General features: G+C 30.9%; 1 protein-coding gene across 1 annotated transcript; it reads left to right on the top strand.

Annotated features, from left to right (window-relative positions):
- Window positions 1-11,962: 11,962 nt before the first annotated feature.
- Window positions 11,963-20,552, top strand: LOC134230196 (uncharacterized). Its single transcript, XM_062711967.1, has 6 exons — window positions 11,963-12,180; window positions 13,430-13,647; window positions 14,741-14,863; window positions 15,899-16,042; window positions 16,312-16,440; window positions 20,181-20,552. Exons 1-6 carry the CDS (start codon window positions 11,963-11,965, stop codon window positions 20,471-20,473), a joined length of 1,125 nt encoding a protein of 374 aa, XP_062567951.1. The 3' UTR covers window positions 20,474-20,552.
- The last annotated feature ends 1,113 nt before the right edge of the window (window positions 20,553-21,665 follow it).

Raw genomic sequence — 21,665 nt, 5'->3', positions numbered from 1 at the left:
AAGACCTGGTTTCCGAAAATCACATAGATATTGCCAATCAGAAATTCAAGCATCTTTGCCTCTTTAGTCAAATGTAATATACGATGTATCGACGAAATATGATCAATTTACAATTATTACTTGCAGTCATACTTCGGCGCGATATATCCCATTTACTTATAAGCATGAATAAAAGATTCATTAGAGTCTGACACATCTGTTTTTTATTAGATGGTTTACTAGAAAAGACATCAATGGTAACCTGACAACAAAACTTTATAGTAAAGTGATGAATTTCGCAAACTTCCCTTACTTATATAGCAATAAGTATATTCTTATCATCTGCACATGTTTACGTCTCCCAATTGATTAGATATGAAAGAGCATGTTCTACTTCCGAACAATTTCTAAATTAAGACGAGCTTTTGATAAAAAAAAATGATGAAATAAGAATATCAACAGACTTATTTAGTCATTTTTTTTTTACAAGTTCTTTGGTCTGTTCAAGGACAACAAAATCAGGACTGTCATGTTTCATATTAATGTTTTACAGATCTTTTTGTTTTCTCGATCATTTTTTAATTTCTTTAAATTACATTTTACACTTTTGGGGAATGGTATGGAATGCCATATACGACAGCCAACTGCTTACTGCCAACTGTCAGCTGCTTACTGCTAACTGCCACACATATTTGAATAAAATTTTATTTTTATATTGATATTTATGTGAATTTTCAAAAAAAAAAAAAAAACAGGCGCGGATCTAGAACATTTTTTCCAAGAGGGTCACTCATGTTAAAAAATATCCAACCCAGATATTTCTTGACAAGAAAAAAAACGTAAACTTAAGTCCTTTCCTTAATGTGAAAATTTATTTCGACCGGGGAGAGGGGGTTCTCATGCGTCATACCCTCATGTATATGACATTTTTAATACCAACTTAACAAGAAACCGCGTTTTCGGGGGGAGGGGGGGGGGGAGTTCTAAGGTCCCTTTAAGTTGATTTATTTTATACATTGAATAACTTTTAGTTGGTTTATAATTAGTTTGTACATTAAATAACTTTACAAATTTCAGAGGGGTGGTCCGGACCTCTCTCTCTAGACCTATGCATGTAAAACATGTCTTATTTGTAAAAACAAAGAGATATAAATGTTTTATCGGCGTTTTCTACGTGGAGGGTCTAAGATCAGTTTTAGTTCGTTTAGTTTATACATTAACCCATGACTGTACAAATTTTAAATACCCCCCCCCCCACCCCCAAGATACAGTATTTGCATGTGAAACATTATAACACACAGAGATATACATCTTTAATTTGAGGAGATTTTTAGCTGTAGAATATAATGAAAAATGTAAACTTATTTTTAAAACATCTTTCCCTGCAAAACAACATTTTTTTTTTCATTTTTCTCTCTTCAAAGGTTTTGTTGTCTCCGGGGGTGGGGGGAGGGTGTACTTCTTTAAAGATTAAAAGCAGAAAGTAGTCATTTTATTACCTATCTCAAATAAGAAAACAAATAAAAAATGTACTTTATCAATCGCATATATTGAATAGATATTAAATAGGATAAACATATTGGTCATTTAATCAATTTAATTTTACTATTTTACCAGGGTGACCCTATCGGAAAAAATGTCCTGGATCCGCGCCTGTTTTTTTTTTTTTTGAACATTCGCATAAATATCAATATAAAAAAAAATATTCAAATATGTGTGGCAGTTAGCAGTAAGCTGCTGACAGTTGGCAGTAAGCAGTCAGCAGTTGGCAGTAAGCAGTTGGCTGTCGTATATGGCATTCGATAGAATGGTATACCAGTATATATTTAAAAATAAACATGATATATTTATGAATTTTCAAACCATACATGGGTCAAATCTTGTTCATATTAAATTTTCTAAACAAAAGCACACCATGGATTCCTATATACTTAAGTATTTTCATTGCACGTATACGTTTTACAGGCAGTTTAGAACTCTGCGCATAAAATAGGTTACACCAAAATAAAACTATTGTAACGATCCCTCCCCCATTTTTCTTGAATCTCATTTTTTTATCTTGGCATTTTTCTAAAGCATGCATACTTTCAATTCATTCATCAATTCTTGTATGGAATGTTGAAATGTCCAGTGAGAGTTATGTCTTAAATGTTGGTTGACAACTGCTTAAATGCAGCGATGATCTATGTTATTTTTCTTGTGTTTCGATGTGTTGAATGTCAGACTTCGTCTTGTTATTTAATTACACGCTTTTTGTTGGCTTAATTGTACATAGGTACTTATGAAGTTGTGTTGTAATTTAGAATTGTCTTAAAGTTACCTTATTTCTTGTGTGATCGATGTTTTTATCGTCTTCGAGCACACAGGATTCACTGAAACTTCTGCCGCCGCCATACTTTGTTTACTTGTGTATTTTCCCGTGATGCCTCACGGTGATCTATTTTTACTGGAGTTATTTCGGCGGAAGATTTGATTGTAAATTCTTTTAATTTAAATGTTAAACAGTGTTAAATGAGCTTTTAAAAGTGTAACTTTATGTTTTATGAATTTATTTAATTTATTTATGTATTGTAATAATTTCACATACGATGTACGAGAGTGAGATTTCATTACGGGACGATGATTATATTTGATTGGATGATTATTATTTACGGGATGGAATTATTAATTTTGATTGGTTATGAATTATTGCGGGTTTTGTTAATTCTATAAATACTCGGATGCTGAATATCGTTTGCTCTCTCGTTTTCTTTGCGTCCTAGTGAAAGGTCTGCTGTTTTGTCCAGAGTAATTTAAGGTGTGTACTATTTCAGTATCTGTGTGACTGAAGTACATAATGTGTAATGTTAGGTTAGGCTAAATTTATATTACTAGTAATTGTACTAGTTTTATTCATAATTAATAGTTGTGAACTAGTTAATTTTATCTTCTTTAGCCCAGTTTAGGAGTTAGGAAATATTTCTGTTGCGTGCTAGTAGTTGAACTAGTAGCGGGAATATTTATTTGTAAATTAATTATAAGTCATTTATAGAGAGCCTTTACGTTTTATTTTGGTCGGGGGAATTTACTTAAATCATAAATTACTGGAAATAGTGCCAGTTGCCCAGTTATATCAGTAGTTGTACTGATTTTGTCTTTTCTCCCAAGGGTTGAGACTTGTGAATTTCAAACACTGTTATTTATTTTCGCTGTTCATGTATTACTGAATAAAATTATAAAACTTTACATCGAAGTTTTTGTTCTCAGCACAAGGCAGGCGTTCCGAAGCGTTACACTATCCTTAGGCTATCTTTGAAATCAATTAATAAATGATATCTGCCAGGTTTACCATACGCTATAAAGTTTATACTGATTATACTCAGAATAAATTTTCGAAATGAGAGATGTTTTTTCTCTTTAACTTAGTATTGTGATAACCCCATATTTCACATCTATAAAGGAGTATTTGATAATTTTGTCAAACACTTCTTATTAACAATCAATGTATTCATAATGTTTTCTACATCTATCAGTTGTAATTAAACTTTGATAGCATTGTCATGTACTTCGTTTGCATTAAAATCAAAAGAATTGCATTTACAAAATGTAACACCTAAATATTAAAAGTTTAATTATCAACTTGATCAAGATTGGAGCCATTAAACACTGTCTTTTTAAATTGTTGTTTTTATTTGGGTTTTTTTTATTTAACTTCTCTTTCTACAATTTTTCATTCAAATCGAGACTCCCCTGTCAATGGTAGACCTATACTCGGCACAGAGGGCCATTGAGCATTAATATTACCAGTAAGGGATCTTTTTTGTGCCAACAGTTACTGCGACACGGGACCTCGGTTTATGCGGTCTTATCCGAAGGAGCGGTCTTCAAGTCCCGCAAATGGATTCAAATCAGCGACCTTAGGATCAACTCCTTACTTCGCGAATCTAGGACACTCGCCCTAACCACTGCGACACACGGGCTACTCTTTGTTGATTATAAATTATTTTCGTCCTCATTTTTATTTCTTTTAATGAGTTCATTTGTATGCATGGGACATTGATTCGAGAAGAAATATACAGGTTTCTACGTTTAATAAATCGATTGCAACAGAAAACTCTCGATGGATAATATAACAATGAAATATCAAAATAACGTTATTATGATTTTCTTAATTAAAAAAGAAAATAGACGGATACAGATAAGAAAAGGAATATAAACATTCATCATTCTCGCTAAAGAAAAAGTGGTGGGGATATCAACATTAAATTTAACAATTTTTAGAGGACTGGATGGTTGTGACCAAGCGCTCCATTTAAAGATATATAAAATGATCAAATTTTATAACTAAAATATATGAATTTTTTCTTTGCCAAATGAAACTTAATAGCTTAAGATATCATATCTAAAAAAATAAGTTGTATCTGGTGGGGTTTTTTTTGGGGGGACACCCCCAGCCTCCTTAAGAAGAAATCAGTTTAATTATAATTAATGACAATTCTTTTAATATGTAAGGCAGTGCTTCATGTACTGATGTTCATTAAGATCGATTAGTATAGCCGTCAGAATTAACATCTTTCAATCGATACGCGGGCATTTTAAAAAGCACAGGCAAGAAAAGGGAACAAATTATTCTCTTTAGAAAGAGGTTTAGGTAGGTTTACCACTTAATTTGTTTTCTTTGATTTTTAATGTTTTTGTTTTAATGTACAAATTGTTTTGTTTTCATTTGTCTTTAAAGAATATGTAAAGTAATAACTACATTAACATGTTTTTCAAGGTGCTGATGTGGGAATTTTTCTCTGAATTTTCGAAGGATTTTTTTTTCATAAATTAGAGACTATTACCGGTAAGTTTTTATATATACTAATTTAAAAATATTTTTAAAGAGAAATACGAAGAAAAGGGGGGCAAGTTTTGATTAGCGTTTAGAATAATGTCCATTTAACATGTACATTTAAAACCCAATACTTTAACTGAAAGAAGGAGGTACAGTTTCAATACAAATTAAGCCGTATAGAATAATGTCCATTTAACATGTACATTTAAAACCCAATACTTTATATCAAATTTCACAAAATGTAAAAAGCAGATGTAGTCCCCCAAAATATTTTTTCGTTTAATTTTGTCAGAAAATACCAGAATGTAATATCTTTTTATAATTAATTCATTGGAAAGTTGTATCAGATTATTGAAATCCTAGACAGCACTCAAGTATAATGAATAATGTCTCTCTTACATTTGCCTATGTGGTCCTTTGATCCTTTGCCATAGGGCGATTAAAAGTACATAAAATAGTTTAAAACGGTCGTCCCCATCAATAAAATAACAACGATTTCCTCTTTCTGTGGTATTAAAAAGGACAATTAAAATCTTATTAACTGAGTGATTTTGGAAATTTACTAAATCTTACTTCCTTTCTTCTAATCTAATGTGCTTGACTGTAATTTGAATAATTGATTCTTATAGGACATCATGAAATGTAGTATTAAGAATTCACGCGTAAAACTGTTTTGCAGTTCTCTAAGGTTCGAAATATATTGAACTGACAAGAGAATATTGGCGACATTTAGTAATTAAAAGAACTGATACATTCTGTTTGTATTCTCAGTTACTTTGTATATATAATAGAAAGAATGAGTGTACAATGTCAAAAGTCTCTCACCAGTTTTTTTAATGCTTTATAACTATAAAACACTTTAAATGGGAAATTTCCATTAGTTTTTTTTACGCTGTTTGTGAACTTGCAAATGCCTTTTAAATTTATGACCTTGTAGAATATTTTGTATACTTATTAGACCATTTGCACCGACTATATGTTGCAGAATTTATTAGGGTACATAAAGACTGTTTATGACATTTTCTGTCGTTGCAGTTTTTACATTTTGCGTCGTTTCTTTTTCAAGCACAACTTGACTCTGTGCAAAAGGGATACTAGAATATTTGAAGAACATTTAAACATTAGATTTTAACTAACGCACTCATAAATACCTCATAACGTCAACCAAGCAAAATATTTTCAGCATAACCGTTATTGTCTTTCGACTAATATCATCTGTGAAATCTTTTTCCTTTTATTCTTTTAAGGACAGATGATACAAACAAAATTTTGTCAAAAAAATTTGAAAATAACAACTTGGGTCATGTTGTAGTGAGTAAAATGAAAAAGTTTTGCCACGTAGTTTTTAATTTTTTATTCAAAATTTCACAAAAATGGGATTTGAAGTGAAAAATATTTGTATAGATTAATAAGGATTGTTTCAGAAGGGTAGACTTTTGAAAACCACAGAAGGTTTACAATTTCTTTATATTCTAGAAATTTATTATTTGCATCATTTGCAATGAAATTATGCCAAAAAATATATACCGATCCAGGCATCCAATTTTTTGTTTGTATCATCTGTCCTTAAAACGTAACCCTGGAACTAAGATAGGACTAGAAATGGCAAACATTTATTTTATAAATAAATGGAGTGGGGCTTCTAAAGAGGAGAGCGTGGATGTTGACCGTTAATACTCAAAGTTTTTGAAACATAAAAGCGAACTTATACATGTAACAAAGTCCGAACAAATTAACACCCTTATCAGCAAATGCAATCTATCTTTGGGACGAATATTATCCTAATCGTTACCGTCAAATTTAAAACGATGCTTAATTCTCCATGGCACCCGATCCCATTTTTGATACTTTTAGAGGTCCGTTTTTTGCTCTGCTTTCAGTATTTTTTTAATGAACTTTCAGGACGATTATTTCATATGTTATATTTCAGAATTCATTCAACTACTATAACAATCAGCATAATAGTTATGTCACATTAGTTTTGTCATAATTCTCATTTAGATGAAGAAATCAAGACCAGGTGTTGATTTATAATGTTCCTATTTTGTTAATTTAGTCAATTTATGGAAGGAAGAAAGGAAATTCCATATTCACATTAAAATACAGCAGTAGCTAAATTACATTTAAAGTTTGAAACACGTTTTTTTTACACATCCAAGAAATCTTATGAAATAAAGATCAATGTGGTCACGTATAATAACACACTTTATTTTCTTAAGTAATTAAGTATATGAAAGAAATCTAAATCTTCATTATCGGCATGTTTAAATAGTTATTGTTGTTTTGTTACAAAACACTGTTTGATCGCATTCATCCAATTAGTACATGGGTACCTTACAAAGTATATTTGCTTTTTTGATTGTTAAAGAATTAATTTATAAAGTGTAAGAAAAAAAAGAGGAAATTATGATTGAAATTAAAACATTGTCCTATAAAAGTAAGATCAAGTTATTAAGTAAAATTAAGTTAGGTTCTGTATCTATAAAAGAAGAATGATTGAAAGACGTAAACCGTATTGTTGTATTAAAGCAGAGCATATTTTATAAAGGGTTTTAAGAAAGTTCGTTCTACATTTTTCTTTTATTTTCAGAAAGAAATACTATGAGAAGATATTTACAGTTTGTGATATTTTATGTTTACAGAGTCCATTCTTGCTACTGTTAAGGTTTTAACTGTCTTTTGTTAAATCAATAAGGGGGGGGGGGGGGCAGGTATTAAAACAGATTATGTATGTTCAGAAAAATTAGGGATGACGCATATTTGTGACATATATTAAGCGCACAGGTTAAAACATCCTTTCAAATATTATGCAAAATTATCAAATCTGTGAAAAATTCCAAAACGACAATTCTATTCTATTGAAAAGTGATCTATCGTTCTTATACCTACGCTCATCAGCTTGTCTGATGCAAGATAAGATATGAAGAAAAAACAGTAAATTATCCTTTATTTTCACTCAAAATGATTAGCATTTCTAACATTCGAGTACTTTAAAGATGGTATATATATTTTCATATGGAAGAAAAATCCTATAACTTCCTGCTAGAAATGAATTGCTAGAAATCTAAAGCACACTCTTGTGATTTTGTCAGACTTGAAAATTCATCGCTTTAGTTAAGCACTACTTTGAAATTTTTGAAAATATTTCATCCTGGAACGAACTTTCTTAACACCCCTTATAATAACACACTATTTTAGAAATCCAAGTTCGCTATTCTTTTCATCCTCTTTCTTCATACAACTGAAATGTAACATAATTTACTTTAAGAAACTTAATGTCAGAAAGAAAAGGAAAAAAAACAACAACAAAAAAAAACACGAAGGATTAGGACTTATACATGTGTATATTTTCCTGATCAAATTAATAAATCAATTACGAACTATTAATTTACATCATCACGGTACACATGCAGTCATGGAAACAACCAAATAAAAAAATTACAAATTGTGCAACAGAATATTTAGGGATTTTTTCTTCCGTATTACATGTATGATTAAAATGGGGGAAAACAAAGTTAGGTGTATTTTCAAGCAAGAATGAAACGTAATTCGTTAAACAATATAAAAATCATCAATCAATCAATGACCACTCACAAATAAGACAACAATTCTTTTTTTTTGTGTTTTGAATATGTCTCTCTTCATTTTCTTTTCTAAAAGGTTACAAAAGTTTATTGAAGGTTTGATCCATTTTGAAGAAAATACCCCACCCACCGAAAAATAAGTTAAAAAACTCAAAATATATGAACCTCCAAATCATCAGAGCTGAGATTAGGTAGCATGGAGGAGTGAGCGTCCCATGTCCTGTGTTCTTTGTCATGATCGGGAAATAACGAAAAAATCAGCTTGTAAATAATGGCATAACAATTAGTATGAAAAACGTCAGTCAGTATTTGACTAAACGATAAATTGTATCGACCATAGAACTTAAGAAATTATGACTCAAAAAGAGGCTGCTAATATTCTTGTTTCATCAACTTGTTTGTCCAAAACTTACCTAGTTTTAGAAATTGTTTATACTTTGCGTATCAAATCAACTGAGATATATTAACCCCGAATGCAGTTGATGAAGGTATACTGCTGCAGAAGTAAGGGAAGTTGACGATTTAAAAGTTAAAGTCATTACATTTATCACAAAGCTTAACTAGCTTGTTAATTTACTATTTGCATCGAAAGCAAATTTTTCAATGTTATTTTTAAATAAAAGTCAGGAAAAAACACACACAAAATATTCACATAAAAGAATTAAAGGCTCAGATTAATCTTTCAATGCTGAAATCATCTTTTAAAAGATATATTTCATTGAGTTATTACATAAATTTTCGTGTTAAGCAACCAATATTTAAATTATAGCTTTCCAATACCATTTAGAAGTTTAGATATGTGGGAAATAATATCCTGTTTACAAAAAAAGAAAATACTATACATCTCAAATTACATTACAAAAATTAAATTAAAAAATCACATGTTATGGAAAAAGATTGTGGCATATAATGTGTTTAATCAAACATCGCATATTTTGTGCCCATTCTATAAAAAAAATTGAAGAAATACTGATAACAAGGTTCATAGGTTCATATTATTAGAATTCGCAGCAAATATTTTGAAACTATTTTGATCGTTTTCGTTAAAAATAGATAATTTACAGCGGGCTTTAAACAATCGGGAAAAGTTCATATCCCATTTGAGATTTATTGAAAAAAAATCACTGTCGCTCTTTCCTTGTGATCTTTGGTAGACCTAAATAACTATTCTCTGAAAAAAAGTCGATCAATTAAACAAACTGAACTCTTCAAACTAAATATTTGAAAACATAAATAGCTTAGATTCATTTCAAACTTTTGCACTGCCACGTTCGTCCAACCTCGTGAGCGAAGGACGACAGGGGAATCAATAAATCGAAAATCGATGGATAAACCGAGATCAGAAAAGAAAGGATAAGGAACGATGATTGTAAGGAAAACATTTAAGCACCTACTCATTCTGTCTAATTTGGCAAACATAAGTGATCTAGGGCTGTAATGATTGCAGAATATAATTGTGCTTCTCTTTTACTGATGGTAATCAAAGGATACGAATTAAAGGCGCCATAAGTATTTGAATGATTTAAATTTTAATTTTTTGTTCGTGATTTTCTATGAAATTTACAAGTGTATTGAACTCAATTTATTAATCTCTTCATAATTTTACGGTTGCATTGGAGTATTGGCTTATGGGTAATTAGTCTTTCTTTGGTCAAAATTTTCTTTATCGTATGCATAAAAATAGGTATCATAAAAGCATGAATTTATAATGTTCTATGATATTTGATAAAATATATTTTTCAAAATGTATGACATTGTTCCAATTTCTACGCACATACACTAGTACTGTACATGGTATTATAGATTTTAAATTTCTGAAAGTATTTTCAGGACAAATTTTCTTTAATCTTTATCTCTGTCATTTGATAAATTAAATACATATATATTTACTTCATTCAAAATGAAGGATTTTTTGGGCATTTTTTCTTTGAATTAAGAACTCTCAGTAGAAATGTCCCTTAATTTCAAATGATCACATAATGAAAAATCGTAACTATTAATATTTTCGATCATTTCTTAGGCTGATGCAAAAGCGTTTCTGAATTAACTGGTAATATATGATAGAAAGATATCAGCTTTCTTTTCACTGAGCTGGTGGTCAGTGATGTAGAATTGATTATAACTGTATTTCATTTACTAGTATTTACATTAAGGTCATTTTGTCTATATAGTCATGTGTTTTAAAAGAACACATTATCCAGTTAAGCAAGGTATTTTATAGTGAGGTAGCTTGATACAAAATCCATACATATAATTTTGCAAATGAGACGAACAGCATTTAAGTTCAAAAGTCCATTAAACAATACAAAATAGGAGCAGAGCAAACAAGGACCTCCGCAATGTAAGAGGCGGGATCAGGTGCCATGGAGGTGTGAGCATCTCCTTTCGACCGGTCACATCCGTCGTGTGCTCCTTGTCATGATCGGGAAATAATGGAAAATCCGTCGTCAATTCAGTGTGTAAATAAGGGACTAATAATAAGTATGAAAAAGTCAGCCAGCATGTGACTCCATGATAAATTGTATTTGCTGACAAGGTCATTATACCGACCATAGAACAAAATGATGACTTTAAACGAGACTGCTGATATTCTCGTCTCATCAACTTGTTTTTTTTTTCAATAACTTACCTCGTTTTAGATATTGTACATACGTAGAGTATGCTCTTGCGTAAATCTCACTAATGCGAAATAGCTGAAATTCCTTTGGTAAATTGTAGAATTTCCTCAAGAAAAAGAGGATTTACCATATATGTATATATATACCCTGGTATATATATATATATATATATATATATATATATATATATATATATATATAAAGTATAAAAGGTCGTTTTTTGTAACTAATATTTACTATAGATATTTCAATGTTTTTTCTTCATTATTTTGTTTGCAGAGATATGACGTCTACGAGAGCTTTTCTACTTTTGTACATTATTTTGGAAACTCTTCATTCAGGTTGGTGTATTTGAATAAGATGATTCCAACGATCAAATAGAAGATAATTGTTCATTGCTTGTATCCTAGTAATTCTGTATTGTAATATAAATTCAATGCAGTCATTGTAAATAAACGGGAATTATGATTCGAAGGATTAACATAAAGGACTTTAAAATTTAGATTATGCACTAATTTCTCTTTATATTGATAATCAGTAAAATTTTAATCGTTCGAGGGATTTCTTGCTACAGTGTTTTTTGAAAATTGATATAGGGTGTTTTAAAAAATAAATTGCATAGACATCATTTACCCATAAACCTTATAAAAATATTTAAAAAATATTGATAGTTTGCGAGAAGCTTTTTAATGCAATATCGATATTTTTTATGTAGTGCATCTTTTCATCTTCTGTAGTTATAGAAGTGATGTTGATGGATTTTACATTATTTATCGATGCAGATTCTGGGCTATACAATATTTTAAGCTGATGAAATTGCTTTTCTTTATTTTCATATGCATGATTCCGAGTATGGCATAGTCATTGATGTCTTTTTGTTGCAATAATAAAATTGTTATTGCAGGAATGATTGCTTGAAAAAATTACCCATAAGTATCGTTTTCATTGTTTATTCAAAGTACACAATGCTAACATTTCGTTTTATATTCATTTTATATTTGAATATCTTTGCAGGATTTTTCACAACCACTAAAGAAAAGCTCACATTCTATACGAATGCTAAGTCTTGGAATGATGCAAAGACAATCTGTGAACAAAGTGGTTCATCCTTAGTTACAATTTCTTCTCCGACGAAACAATACTTCATTGAAAAATATCTTCAAAACGAGTGGGTTCAATCTGTGTAAGTTTAAATTAAATTTAAGATGAAAATGTATTATTGTAAGGCTACGATTGTTAAATAAATTATTAAGACTTTTTAAAGTATTGTTAAAATAGTTCACACACCCCTATACTATATGTACCTTTCAAATACTAGTACCGGTCATTAAAGCTATATTTTCAGCTGAAATATCTCTGAAATATTGTTGACCCAACGTTAAACATAAGGAAATCAATCGATCAACCAATCAATCAATCCAATAATCAATTCATTCACAGTCTGAAATTAAAGACTGTTATGAGTATTCTTTTATATTTTTTTCCTATACATGTGTATTTAAAAAAAATAATATTTTTTTTATTTGCAAATAATTATATGGAGATAACGAACAGTATTCAAGATCAAAATTCTATAAAACAATACAAAATAGGAGCAGAGCAAAAACAGACCTCCGAAACACCAGAGATGGGATCAGGTGCCATGGAGGAGTGGGCATCACCTACCGACCGGTCACACCAGCTGTGTGTACCTTGTCATGATTGGGAAATAACGGGGAAATCCGTCGTCAATTTAGAGTGAGAAAAGAAAAAAGTCAGCCCAAATTGGAATTTGAACAAATCATTTTTCGACCCCCACTTGACTCGCAGGTAATGGAAACGGAGAAATCAGAATCCTTATTACTCGTTTAAAGAACAATCCAAACCATCTGCTTAAAGTGAAATGGCTTCGACGTAAAATGCATGAGGAATCCTATAGGGACCTTGCTAATAATAAAAGTGAAAAGCGTCTTCTTGATTGCCAGAGTGAAAATGAAATTCTGAAAGCTTATTACTGGCATACTAACAGGACACCACCACATGTCTTGTAGATCATTTAACTACTGCTTAATGGTTAGTGTATTGGCTTTCATTTTTCATAGATACTCGTACATTCTTCCTTTGGGTAACAACATTTTTCATCCTTTGATCTTGGAGTTTGACTTGTATTTGAGAAGCTTTAACCTTTGCCAAAGATATGGAGATATCAATTTTTCACAACCACACTTTGTACCTCTATCACAGTAGAGTTTTTCTAATTCTTTTCCAACTAACTGAGTTTCATATAAAATCATGTTAAAGCGATTGAGCTTTGTGTGCATACAGTTTTTAGGCGTCACCAACTTTTTCAATAAATTAAATCATTCGATATTACTTCTCTTATTCAGATATTTCTTTGAAACATAAAGAAAAAAGACGATTTAACTGTTATTATTTTCTGTATCGTTCTACAGCCCCGGAAATGTATGGACGGGATTACATGAAATAGATTCGTCAGACGGATCAAAGGTAAAATGGATCGACTGCAACAATGTAACCTATCACAAATACGTCACGACACCAAGTTCAGTAGCAGACGACAATAAATGCTTTTCAATTAATCCGTCAACAGGACAATGGAAGACTGAGAGATGCGATGTGAAATTAAGCTTTATATGCGAAGTAAATTTAGGTAGGAATACTAAGTATTTTGAAGGAAGAAAAACAATTTCGTTGTGGATCGAATTAAAAGCGGAATATAATGTGACATTATTCAGACCCCCAGTATCTTAAGCGATTAAGCGGTCATTTCCTACTGCGCTGTTGTTTATAATCTTCTTTTGAGGAAGGAAATACACTGTAGATATTATCTATATGATTATATAGGATGCTTTTTTAAATCATTATACAAAATAATCCCTAATCAGTAATGGTCCTGCTAGGTTAACACGCGATTCAGTCAAAATGATAATAATTGAGATCAACTATTCTGTTTTCACTTTTACGAAAAAAGAGCCTAATACTACGATGGCCGATATCAGCCTGTACATATACCGACTGCTATTGAAATTTGTACATCTAAAATGTACATTGACATGTACATTTTGCAATGACAGTGCACACTTTGTGCTCTTAACTTTTGTCTGTACATGTAATGTACAAAATGACAAAAAGGCAAATGTCAAAACGTGAACATTTGATACACATATTCTTCTAATTATAATTCCTGCTCAGCGAAAAACCATTAAATATGAATAAAATTGGACAAGGCACTGAGAAGATGAGTTTTGCAATAAAAAGGATGAAAAATATTAAAAGAAAATGTAAAAATTCCTGTGGACATTAGATCTAATGTTAAAATATGTCTTCTTTTAGTTTTACTGAAAAGAGTGAAATTTCTATAGACTAAAATCACCTTCCACAAACATTTTTTTCACAATAAATTGCCCCAATCCAACCCAGAAAATGATTAAGTATTTAAGTACAAATCGCTAATTTTGCGCCTCGCTAAAATTTCCAATTACACGGTATATTTCCAATTTCAAAAATTTTGAAAACAATTAATAAAGTGTGAAAATCAAAATGATAACCTTTTGGTTATATTTTTATTATATTTAGTATGCTTTCATGTATTAAAATGATATCTCTCATTGTTGGGTATTACAATATAAATGTAATATTTCCTTCCTAAGCAAACCTCAGTTTTTTTTCTATTTTGGAGGATTCGATAGAGGTATCGTTGTATGTCGTGTTTTGTAATCATATAAAACTTTCTTACTTTACAGGACTTTGTGATTTTGACCGATACTATCCAAGAACCGGTTGTAGTGGATCTTTGAAACAAACGGGAGAGTACAGCCTTTACGATTGTTTAAATGCCTGTCGTAATATTCCAATTCAATCCGAAGGTGAGCCAATTTTATTTCTTAAATTTTTTATCAAATCGGTATATGTAAGCAGGTCATTATTAAAATATTTGTAGGAATTCCATGCGGTCCTAATGCTTTCTATTAAGGAAAAAACTCCCAATTGTTTTCATTTCAAGTAGGGTAAGTCGGGGTACTTTCGACCACCGTTTAAGTTTGGACAAAGCAACATCGCCCTGCACAATAATTTACGGAATTATTGAGTCAAGCAGAAAAATTGAAATTAATGAGAATTGTTTACTAGTATATTTGAAAACAGTCAAGTTTTGCAATTGGGATTAAAAAGCCATACGTCAGCAAAAGTGGTACAACTTACCCCAATTTACCGTAGATTCAAATGCCTGCAAATAGTTATGTTGTTCAGCAAATAATAGTCGAGGAGGTCTGAGTAACTATTGCCATACTATGGTGAGACTTTCGCGAGACAATCAGCTTAATTATTCAAAGAAGTATCTTTAGTTCTCTACACATAAGAAGTTGTGTTACACTGAAGTGGAGACATGATGAACGAAAAAAAACCCATTCTATTTCATCGTTATAAGTTATAGTTTTTGTTACCCCACCCATCTCACTTAAATAAATGGTTAAAAATACCCAAGCTTCTTCAATTCGGATATTTCTTAATTTTTCGTTGTTAATAATAATATGCACATTTCGTTTACGAACAAACATACTTGCGTGCAATGAAATTATTACATCAGTCAATAGTCGTCTTTCAGATGATCTTAAAAAAAAGAATGTTGTCAAAACTGGCTACTTTGAACTTTCTGGCATGAAAAAGATTTACTGCTCAATCGCACTGAGTACCGAGTATACATGTATGTATAATTTGCAGCCTTCCACTGGCATTGCTGCAAGTTGTGGCATATCAAGAATTCTCAAAATGAAAATTCTTATATGTAGAATTCTCAAAAAGGGGGGGGGGAAACAAGCAGACGAAAACTACCTGACTGTTGCATATTACTGTATATAGCTTTTTTGATGAATACTCTTGATTAGTTCCCCGTCTTTTAATAGGTGAGGAATGCTGGGGTGTCGGGTTCTACCAGGGATATACCGAGGACGACTGTTGGATGTTTCTTTCTGTTGATCCAGAGGCATGCTCCAAATCCAGCTTTTCAAATAACAACATTGATATGTACCTTAAGACATGTTTTACAAGTAAGTTTTAATATATATATATATATATATATATATATATATATATATATATATATATATATATATATATATATATATATATATATATATATGTAATGACAATGCAACCAAGACGAAATACATAATGATGCCTTTTGATTCAATATTATTTATCACGTAGGTTGTACTCGTTAATATGTTAGAGTTGCTTGCCTGTAATTATTTTTTGAAAAGTACAAATTGATGTTTCGCTTTTCTGATAATCTTGTCATGTATATTTGATTTTTCAGATGAAGTAAATAATACGATTCTGGCGGATAATTCGGTAGCCCTAATTCCCGATACCTCCTGTATGGTCAATATACCATTGATATCGTCCACGCAAGGGGATTTCACCATGCAGAGTACAAATTCAGTTTGTAAGTTATCCTACTGACTATGAAAATTAAATGCACTTAAGCTGCACATCTGTAGCTCGCTGTTTTGAAAAAAATTGGGACGGAAGACCAGAGGGCAGTCAGCTACTATGCCATACATTGAAAAAGTGTATTTTTATTGCCCACAAAAAGTGCGTTTTTTCTCGATTTTTTCCTCCTTTTATTCAAGCTTCCATCTCAAAATATTAAAAACCTTGTTTCCAACATATTCTTTCACTATCTTTCTGGACCATCGAAAATTTCGCCAATGTATACTGCCATTTAAGAAAATTCGGTCCAACGCGCCTTATACTTGACTTGTACTTATAGAGTTTTGTTTTGGGAAGTAGTAAAAGGATATGCTGGGAACACATGGTCATTAAATATTTTATGTATAATGAAAAATAAATCTGAAAAGGACTTTTTTGTGTGCAATAAATATACCTATGAATATTTTAACGGGTGGGCATTGTACTTCTGAAGGTTGTCCCATCAATACATGTTTTAATGCGTTGTTTCTTGTTTTATTTTTCGCTGTACAGTTAAGCTTCCATTTCTATAATGTAGCTTTTTATCTGGTCGTCCATCCCAAAATTTTTTTCCGACCCTCGAGCTACAGATCTACAGCTATGAAAGCATCAGTGGGGGAAAAAAGAATATTCCTTTCCTGTCCTTTAGAATAGAATTTTTATCGTTTTTTTTTTATCAGAATGACTCATCTAGTCATATTTCAAGGGATTGTTAAGCAAATCAAAACACACATTGGGAAATATTTCCTCTTCCCATTTTGCAGGAACCTAGCTGCTAGAACAAAAGAATGCTAAAATTTTATGTGGCAGTTCAATCAAATTTTTGCCTTCAAAATACGCCCAGATTCCTGCCGAATGACAATTATAAGTGCATTGCGGGTTAAAATTCTGTGAATATAAAACTAATATGACGTCATTATACTTGCTGGACTATTCGTCTTTCTTTGAGGTAAAACGTCCAGATTGAAATTTATGATGATGATTGGGTTAATTTTGTCAAAGTCTGATAGTATCACATTAAAAATTAACGGTTCTTATACAGGAAAGTTCATCAGATGAAAAGCTTGACGTCAAAGAAATGTCAATATGATTTTATCAAAAGAATAGTTGGGACCGAAGTGTGTGATATAATATAAATGATAAAAGGATTTCAAAGAATCGGAAAAATAATAGAAATAAACAATTTACTTTCACCATACATATAATACGAGTATAATTTAATTTTAAGTTTAATTCAAAGTACCAATATGCATATTTAATTAATTTCTTTCCAAATTAAGAAATGCACGTTATGTTTAACGTGTTTTTGAGCTGTATGAATGAACTTTTCAGTATTTTTACAGTACAGTGTTTGGTGTATTTTAATGTGCCGACAAAAGTCATGGTTAACAAATATCAACCAAATTGCCAAGAACTATGAATAAATAAAGCAAGAAATTGAGTTTTTAAATTTGTTATTAGGATTTACAGATATCACTTTAAACTTAGATAAATAAATAAATGAATAAATAAAAAAGTTAGCAACGTTCATAAGTAAAGTCAGACCATCTTATAATAATGACTTGTCAGATTAATATCTAGACAGAGTTTAATTAAAAAAATGTGGGTGGATACAATCTCTGATTGGATTGTGGCTGTTATTTTGTTTTACCCCTTTTTATGGCAGACAGCAGTTTAAGACATTTTGTATATGTTTTTGAATCTTATAATGTTTATAGGGTCGACTTGAAATACACGAATACCACAGGCGCTTGACGTTTTATAGGGGATATTTTCATTTATGAAAAGAAAGCTTAAAAATGTCAAGCGCTTGTGATGAATACTGTACCTTGTGAAAGATCATAGGGTTTGAATTCGTATTCTAGTCTGGTTTACCCCCCTTTTTCCTATGTACATCAAGTTACAAAGACATTATGGTGCTGGGGGTCAAATCGTGCAATACTTTGCCTAAGATGTGTAATACTCTATTTGAGTCCCCCTTTTCTTACCCCCTTTTTTTCTTACCCCCTTTCTTTTGTAAACTGTGTTTTACTTCTTTTGTCATTTACTTTAATAAATGACATGTTTCACTTCTATATGATGTTTTTTTTTTTGCCTGCTTCTAACAAAAAACAAGCTCATTCGTTTGGCAGGAGAACTTAAAGGAACATAAATAAAGAAATTAGCAACGTTCATAAGTAAAATCAGGCTATCTTACAATAATGACTTGTCAGCTTAATATCTAGACAAACTTTAATTAAAAAAATGTTTTATTCAGTTTTTTATCATGATTAAATGTTTTAAGCATAATATGTCAATATTTGTTACATTTATACAGTTGATAGTTTTTGCTCCACTGTTCAGTCCAGCACTGTTCAAAGGGAGACAACTTTATATTCTACAAAGCACTTTATGTATAAGCACAGACGCACTTTTGAAAGCTGTATGAATGTTATCGTTTTTGAAGTTTTATATTCGTTTAACCACGTAAACGTTAAACTGAGGACTATTATCCAATTTCATTTCATTAGCTACAAACTTATGAAGATAAAGAATGCATTTTTTCCTGATACAAAGTATTGCACGAATGCCAGAATGGATATCCTCCCAGGAAGTCAAATTCCATGTTGTGTGCTGCATGTTTGTGAATACCACTAAACAGTTAAAAGTGTGCTGGATATTTGTTTGTCTTTTAATGCTATTTCCTTTGATTTTTTTTTAAATATGCATGATACCTACATGTATGTATCGTCCTTTAAGGATAAATGATACGTTACCCAATGCTTTTTCGCAAGATTTGTCATTAAAGTAACTTTTATATTGTTTTCTAACAAAGGATTGAGGTACCTTACCAGACATATGTGCAAAATACAAGAAGATGGTATTCCCTTACAATCCTTTTGAAAATTACTTAAATAGCCAATTTTAATTTTTTTTTAACCTTTTGATTTTTCTATGACAATCGGAAATCTGTTGAGAAATTACACTTGTAATAATAATTTGAATAACTTTATAACATTACGAAGAGATACAAAACAGATATTATTACAGTTGTTACAGTATGCATAACTGTAAATGTATATCTTCGTAATACACAACATGTACATTCATCATAAATATCATCATCTTGTAATTCTTAAAACTTTATTTAAAAAGATAAAGTAGATAAAGACACACTCATACAAAAAATGTAATATTGACAATGTTAGTAATTTTCAAAATGATTTTATAATAAAAAAAAAATCTGGTATTTTGCAAAAATGCCTGGATATGTACTTTAATTTTTTGAGGGAACTTTAATGGCAAATGCTTGGGAAAAAATATAATATTGAGGAAGTGTATGATCTTAATTAGCATTTGAACGCTCAGGCCCGTAGTAACAGTTTTAAAAGTGGAACTGGGTCGTTTAAAACTTGAAAATCCTATTCAGTGGGGTGCCTGTTTTCAAAAATCTGTTCTTTATTTCTTTCTTTTTTGTTGGTATATTTATTTTTTAATCCTGGAATTTGCCAGTGCTTTACCTTAAAGCAATAAAAGGGGAAATCAGCATCTAAATCAAGATTTACTATAATGAACATAGCATTTTTTGCAAAATGCTGACATATATACCCGGTAGTTGCAGGGCCTTAAATGTTTTCACTTCAGTCGTTATAAAACAGGGTTTGAAATTTTTCATGTTGGATTATCAAGTGAAATTCTGATGACAATATTTTAGATGTTGTTCATTTTTTTCAGCTATTACGATGACAACAACCAACAATCCAGATGTTTGTACTTGCCCATGCAGAGCAAATTCTACGAAATCAATAGAACAACAACTGATGGACATTAAAAAAGAATTAACCATTAATAAAAAGAAAACCTCAGCTTACCTAAGAACTCTGTCTTGTGCGGATGATTATCGCTCCAGTTCTAAGGTGATTGGTTATGCAGGTATAATATTCATCGTGTTGGAAATATCATTGTTTGTATTTCTAGATAGTCCAAACTTAATGAAATTGTTTAAATTCATTTACAAGAAAAGGTGAAGGACAGTGAAGATGTAGACACTATTTTATAAAATTTAGATATTGCACATTTTTGTGTCAGATACAGTGACTTGTTTTAAGCATGTGTTTTGAATTGTTTTTGTGAAAATAATAAATGTATACGTCATTTAAGACTTCTTCTTCTGTTTGTATCATTACTTGTATGTACATTTCTTTTGTTAAATTCTTTTTTTCAGTTTTTGTCAGCATTGTAATTTTTATGTCCGTTCATAAATTTGCCGTGGAATGATGTCAACCAATCTTTCATTCGGGTGTATGTTTGCTGTAAGGCTATACTCTCGGGAAAATGTTATATATTATATGTTATATATTATAAATATTTTACTGTAAATGTGTTTCTTGTCTCAGAATGCAATGTTTGTGGAACCACGAACATTTCAAGGTTTCTATGGAGTTGTCTCTCTTTCTTTGATACTCGAAACTCGAAAACAAAAGCAATACGTTAACTCCCCCTCTCCTGATAATAAACTGAAACTACACTGTAATATTTACATTTCCAATGTCTTTGTCCGAGATAAAGTTACCAATTGTAAATGTACTTTACTTCTCCATCAATGTATTGGCGCGGTTCCAAAAAAAAAAAAAACACGTGCAGGGCGGGACAAACAGCTAGACAGAAGCAGGGCTTGGAGCACGTGGATTGGCGGAATCAAAGCATGTAAATATAAGGAATAACTGTCAGATTTTTCAATTTCATGAAGATGATCAATCGATTGGCACATTGCGTTTTTAAAAACAAATCGATAATTTTATGATTACATAAACGCCTTCATGTTCAAATATATGTAAAAGGTATCAAATATGAAAAATATCATAATACATTTAGAGCTGCAGCCTTATTCCTTAAATAAACCTGTTATGCATCAAGCCTGCTTTTAAATAATTTTACATAATGATGTCCAGAGCTACCAACAAAAAAATTCCTTCGGATACAATACAAATGAAAAAACACATAGTAATTAGAAATTAAACAATTTAAATCAAGAATTCACTGGGTGTGTTCAATTGTTAAAGTCTGCACACACCACTGAGCACACACTGACAATATACTCTGAGAGTGTTTTCCTTTCGAACATTTTTACTCTTAATTTTCTAGATTATAGTTTTGATATTTTTATTAATTTACAACAAAATTCTACTTTTCTTGAGTATTAAGAATAAAATTATAATT

This window comes from Saccostrea cucullata, unplaced genomic scaffold (assembly GCF_032062105.1).
Source record: "Saccostrea cucullata isolate Sc308-1 unplaced genomic scaffold, CSIRO_AGI_Scuc_v1 ctg1341, whole genome shotgun sequence".
Classification (NCBI taxonomy): domain Eukaryota; kingdom Metazoa; phylum Mollusca; class Bivalvia; order Ostreida; family Ostreidae; genus Saccostrea; species Saccostrea cuccullata.
This window is presented reverse-complemented; position numbering and strand designations above follow the sequence as displayed.